The following is a 6,711-nucleotide window of genomic DNA, read 5'->3' as shown; positions in this document are numbered from 1 at the left end:
CTACTATCTAAGCCTGCTCCTCCTCTCTAGGCCTAGACTAGTAACCTAGCCAAAGTAAGTAGGCTAAGCGACTCACTGAATTTCAGCTATCCTAGAGACTAGTAGTAGTAGCTAGTAGGTTAGCCCTAAGCCCAGCTGTACAGGGAGTTTGCCTAGGTAACTTACTTTTGAATTCATTGTAACGTTTATAGATGTTTTGCTGTCACCAAAGAGGAACGAACTAGGCCTAGGCCTAGGTCCTAGATAACTCTACTCTCAGCTTTCACCAGGCCAGTCGGCGCGATTACCAGGGTTGCAATGCCAGCTAGATAGACAGGCTTCGCGCGTGGTTTCACGAACACACGCCCTCTCACGGCCAAATGCGGGAAACTTTTTTTTACTCAAATTAACATTATCAACCAAAATTCGCCATTCAAATAGTCAGATAATAGTGGGTCATTAATTGAGTTGAGCATAAAAAAAATCAGTAGTCACTCGTTTGAAATGGAAAAATTAAAAAATTATATAGGCATATTATATAGCATCGATCAATAAAATCTGAAATTTTACTAAACTGTTGCTTATGTCCTCTTTATTTATGAGTATACAATATTCTTACATATGTCTGTGTGTCATGTACAATTCCAAAGTATTATTGAGTTCTTAAATTTAAATGATTTTTCTACTCTTACTGTATATACATCAGCATACTATTTACCACTAGAGGGTACGGAGAGCAGAGAGGCCGTTGGGGGTCCGCGCCGCTGCGTCTATAGGGATTGAACTTCCCATCTACAATCCGGGATTCTGCGCTCTTTGTTTGTTTGTTGTTTTTTTGTTTGTTTTTTTTTTTTTTTTTTGGGGGGGGTGGGGTTTTCCCTGCTTGCTATGTGTTTACTCAGGGCTTTTCTGACCAGTATTTGCACTTTCCGTGCATGGATCTTCTTCAAACGTTGTCCAAGCAAAACATGTGCATATTCAAATGTGACGTCATTATATTTCAAAAAAATTATTGAACTTCCCATCTACAATCCAGGATTCTGCGCTCTTTGTTTGTTTGTTTGTTTTTTAAATCCCAGCTTGCTATGTGTTTACTCAGGGCTTTTCTGTCCAGTATTTGCACTTTCAGTGTATGGATCTTCTTCAAACGTTGTCCAAGCAAAACATGTGCTTATTCAAATGTGACGTCAATCTATTTCAAAAATTTATTTATTTATTCCCAAATTGAAAAAAAAAACCTATCAGGTGAACGGTGCAAAATTGTTGCTTCCTCTGTGCAGGCGTCTGTTTCGGAATTTTTTTTTAGCATGGTTAGCTAGTTGTCCTATTAAAATAGATTTTACTATTGCTTTCTCTACATCGCTTTAGAGGCCGCGTATTATGCGTTGTAGACCATTAGCATTATAAACTTTTATAAATTTCACCTTATCGGGGTCTGGTATAGGCATTATTCGGTCTTAAATCAAGGAATCAATTAAAATTTATTGCCGACAATACAACGTGATACAGTCGAAATTTAGATAATAATTATTGCATGTTTAACTTTTATGATTTTAAAGTAATCGTGTGCTTTTGAGTAATGATAATGGTAGTGATAATGATAAACAAATGAAAAGAAATTGTGGAAAGCGTAATTTCGCAAGACGGAAGACGTTAAAAAGATGAAGAATGATATTATGATGATGATAACTAATTATTATGGAGATGATGATTATGATGATGGTAATAATAATAATAATAATAATAAATGATAATATCAACAATAACAGTACAGTAATAACAATAATTTAAGAAATATATTCTATCTATATTTTTATAACTATTTTAATCAAAGTTCTGTCCAAGGAAGACGTGTTTTATTTTTTTGTATCTTATGAGAGGAGGTGAGCTCATAAGGGCCCGGGGACCAGCAAGGTTCTGTAGTCGGGGTGCAAGGAGACAAAATGAATAAAGCAGACTGGATGCTGTAGACAGTTAGAGGAGGCTCGCCCGGAAAAAAACAATGTTATCCAGGTGTCGAGGAATATGCACTTTCTTCAGAAGTATGTTAATGACTTTCTATACCTAAAATCATTATTTCGATGGAACGAAATATTATTTCGAGGGAACGAAGTATTACTCAGGTGCCCGCTCCAGGGGAGCGAAATATTATTTCGGGGGAAAGAAATATTAGTTTGAGGGAACGAAATAATATTTCGAGAGAACAAAATATTATTTCGAGGGGACGAAATACTATTTTGTTCTCTCGAAACGATTTCATTCCCTCAAAATAATTTCGAGGGAACGAAGTGCAGCGCCCTCTTAAAGCACAGCACACAATGTCATGTCATTATACCCACTGATATACAGTTTTGAATAATTATTGAATACTGTACTACCGATGAGTGGACCTTGCTGACCGTTTTTGTTATCGTTGTTGGTAATTTTTGAGTTTGTGATATGAGTCTTTATAGATCAAAAATTATTTTCTTCCTGTCTGCTACTATTATAGTTTTCCTAATGGTAAGTAACATATTTAAGTCATATTGCTATGTTACCCAGGTAACAAGCCCATAAGGGACCCATATGGTGCCCATATGCAGATCTATATGGGTACCATATGTGCTATCCTTGAGGAAACCTCCGGATTCTGCACCCAAGATCCATGTGGGGCACATCTGATTTAGCCCATAGCCCAGATATAACCCATTTGGGGACCATATGGAACCCACGTGCATGTTTACATGGGTGGCATATGGGTTTCCCATATGGGACCTATATTTCCAGACCCATATGGTACCATACGGACTATCCTTGAGGAAACCTCCGGATTCTGCACCCAAGCCCCATGTGGGGCACATGTGGTTTAGCCCATAGCCCAGATATAACCCATTTGGGGCCCATATGGAACCATATTTCCCGACCCATGGATACCATATGGACTAGCCCCTAAGGCACCCTCCGGATTCTGCACCCAAGCCCCAAGTGGGGGCCCACATCTTTCAGAGACCCCATATGAGGCCAACATGGTACCCTCATGCATTTGTACATGGGTGGTATATGGGGCCCATTAATTTCTGGCCCATATGGATGTAATATGGGTTTGCCCATATGGAGCCCCTCGTATTCTCCACCAAAGCCCCATGTGGGACAAATATGGCACCCATTGCAACTGCACATGGGTGCTATATAATAGGTGTCCCATATGTGAGGCCCATATTTTCTGGCTCATATGGATGGCATATTGGTTTGCCCATATGGGAGCCTGTATGGTTTAGCTGACATGGCCCAGATAGAACAAATATGGAGGTCACACATTTCTGACTTGGCTTCTAACTGGTTTGAATATTGGCGATGACCATGAGCTAGATGTACATTTCAACAAATTACTCCTTTTCTGAAAATAAAACTTTTCAATTGTACGTATAGTACAAAATAATTTCACTGCAATGATTAAACAAAACGGTTATTTCATTTAACACATTTTGTAGAGAAAGCAATTGTCAATTGCAAATACAAAATAGTGGTAAATGAAATCCAAATTTCTTAATGTCCCTCAATAAGTATACAATTCAATTTCTCCAGCTCCTTGGAAAGTAAGAGTATTCCATCGCTTTGATAGCATTGAGAATATCACATATTTAAAGTTTTTACAGATTATGAATATCCTCAAATTGATAGGGTCCATGCAAGAGTGTATCAATAAGAATCGTAAATAGATTCACAATGAATCATAGTAACAGACAGTACGAATGCCTTTTTCCCTAATATTTTTCACAAAAGTTATTAAGAAAGTATTCAATCGCCTCCTTTATTTCACATCGAGTTGCATCCTCGCATTTCAGAATTCTACAAACTGGCCCTGGAAAAAAAAAAGAAAACCTAAAAATAATAGCTTTTAAGATTTACTCACTTAGATTTATCAAATAAAAAAAATTAGTGTTTTCATTGACTTTGGTTTTTGTACAAATTTACTTTAGGTCTGAACTATTGATATAGGTGACATGTCTGAACTATTGATATAGGTGACATGTCTGCTAACCGGTTATTTTTTAAATCATATTAAATTGTTGTTACGGACCTGTTTGGGGTTCCGTACGGTTCGGAGACATATTAACGATGCTAAGTGGTTAAATCCTGGTCTTAAACGTTAAATTTTATATAGACAGTGGGCTTGGTTTAACGATAGAGATTTATATTCTGTTTTAAAAGGATGGGTACGATGTCAAATTCGCAGGGCGAAAAAGAATTATCATGACCAAATTATCGGTCATTTAAAGCATGGGACTTGTGATTGGTGGTCTGAAATCAATAAAATTCTTCCAAGTAAAAAGAAATCAGCAACTTCCTTTATAACTGCCGAGGGTGTCCAAGTTAACGATTCCTTTGAAATAGCCTCCCGCTTTAATATTCAATTTTCTTCGCAATGTTCTAGTGACTTTCCATTTAGTATTCCTAACTCCTGTCTACCCCTTTCCTTGTTTGATTGCCCTGATGTTTCTATTGAAGAAATAAAGAATGCTGCTTCCAAATTAAGCTCATCAAAATCTCCTGGTCCTGATGGCCTAAGTAATTTTATTTCAAAAATTATTGCCCCTTTCTGTGAACGATTTCTGAGTTCCTTTTTTACTTTTTCTTTAAATCTATGTTCCATCCCAGCTGACTGGAAAAATGCAATTGTTCATCCCCTCTATAAGAGTTCAAGTAAATCAAATTTTTCTAATTATCGTCCTGTTTCTGTTACCTCTCCCTTTTGTAAACTTTTTGAAGGTATTATTAGTACGCGGATTAATGCTCAAATTAATGATAGGTTGTCTAAATTTCAGTATGGCTTTCGTTCGGGTAAATCTACAATTGATTCTTTACTTTATGTTACCCATAACCTTTTTAAATCTGCTGATTCGAACCTTATTTCCAGACTACTCTCGGTTGACATTTGTCGTGCATTTGATTCAGTGCCCCATGGACTGTTATTGTTTATCCCATACATTTCGCCTTGATCCCACTATTGTATCGTGGATTGCCAATTGACTAAACAATGCTGCCGTAATTTGGAAAAAGGCATTAACTCCACTTTTTGAGATTTTTGGATTTTTGTTTTTTTGGCTTCCCATAGATGTAATCTATCATGTGAATTGATCATATACTCAAAAAAATGTCCAGAAATATGAAATAAATATTATATTTACGCATTAACTCCAATCCATGAATGCAGAATAATTTGGAAGAAGGCATTATCTCCACCAAACAATGAACAGATCATAATGAACCAATCACAGAAGACAATTACGCATAGTTAATTAGTGATGATAGCTTGTAAATGCACATAATGCCTAGCTTTACTTAGGTTTAAAAAAAATGGCATATTAAAAAATCTTCTACCACTAATGAGCGAGAATAAAAAAGCCTTTTGGAGGAACATTTCCTGTTGGCGATGTCGCTGATTTGATAGATAATTGAGTGAAAAATCAGGCCAATAATCGCAATAAAATACAGAAAATATCATTATATTGAACGCTGATAAAAGTTCTAAAATCACAATAAAAATAAAGAAAAGAATATTTCATTATCTTCAATGCTGTTAAAGTAATAAAATCACAAAAAATTAAGAAAATAATATTTCATTATCTTCAATGCTGGTAAAATGATGTTGCCAAATAAAAGAGAAAACCTAAAACTCGTCTAACTTTGATTCATTTAGATTATAATTATCTACCACACCATTTTATAGAACCTCACATTTACCTCACCGAATATTGTCTTTAATGTCGAATAATAGCTTAAAAAGTATAATTTTTGTATTTGGGCACTTTTTACATGATTCGTTAATATATGAAGATTCGAAATATGTAACTTCGCGTTTTTAAAATAGAAGTCTGTAAATTTAGTATACGTAAGAGGTTCTACTAAAGTATATTAATATTATTCTTCATAATATAATCATCATATATCAATATCATTGTATTCTGATTGAATATAAAAATGATAGCAGCTTAATTTGAACAATAATAATAATTTTATCTATTTTTATACGTGTACAATACAATGACGACCCCTAAATTGATTATAAATTTATACTATAATATTAATTTTAACTTACATGGACTAAATTTAGTGAAATATATAATTGACACTGGCATACATTATTTGTTTGTCAGAAATACTGTAATTTGGTAACGTAAGATATACATTTCACGGAAAAAACTGGAGTTAATGCCTAACTTCAGATTTTTCACACACCATTGACTCCTGTTATAATTTGGAATAGTGCATTATCTCCATTTAAATAGGGTTAAAGAACAAAAATCACCATGAAAATTATTTAATATGTATTTTAATTATATGTTTAGTATATTTGCCAAAACAAATTACTAGAATTCATTTCCAGTACAAAAGGCTAACGACAAACGCGTTTTGCTCAATAACTCAAAACTAGGATTTTGGAGTTAATGCCTTTTTCCAAATCACGGCAGAATAGATCTTAACAAACTTCCTTTCAAGGTATTCTTTTTGATAAGCTCCCCGTTCTTAGTGGTGTTGTTCAAGGAAGCAAACTTGGCCCGACGTTGTTTTTGTGTTTCATCAATGATATTGTGGATTCACTTCGTGATTGTTCTTTTTCTCTCTATGCGGATGACTTAGTAATCATTTGTTGTTTTCAAAATGACCTCTTTGATCCACTTCCATTAGCTACCGCCTCTCTTGAACGTTGGTCCATTTCTAATGGCCTTTTATTTTCTCCTTCTAAATGCA

The 6,711-nt window shown here is 35.1% G+C and overlaps 1 protein-coding gene across 1 annotated transcript in view; it reads right to left on the bottom strand.

The window, feature by feature from the left end:
* Positions 1-208, bottom strand: part of LOC117121929 (maleylacetoacetate isomerase-like) — a 10,992-nt gene extending 10,784 nt beyond the window's left edge. Inside the window, exon 1 of the mRNA XM_033267350.1 lies at positions 166-208. Within this exon, the coding sequence (XP_033123241.1) occupies positions 166-177 (12 nt within the window). The 5' untranslated portion in view covers positions 178-208. The remainder of the gene's footprint in view (positions 1-165) is intronic.
* Between the last annotated feature and the right edge of the window lie 6,503 nt (positions 209-6,711).

This window comes from Anneissia japonica, unplaced genomic scaffold (genome assembly GCF_011630105.1).
Source record: "Anneissia japonica isolate Jap-2015-1 unplaced genomic scaffold, ASM1163010v1 scaffold1208_len1460985_cov181, whole genome shotgun sequence".
Taxonomy (NCBI): Eukaryota; Metazoa; Echinodermata; class Crinoidea; order Comatulida; family Comatulidae; genus Anneissia; species Anneissia japonica.
The sequence above is the reverse complement of the archived record's forward strand: the minus strand, read 5'-3'. Positions and strand labels throughout refer to the sequence as shown.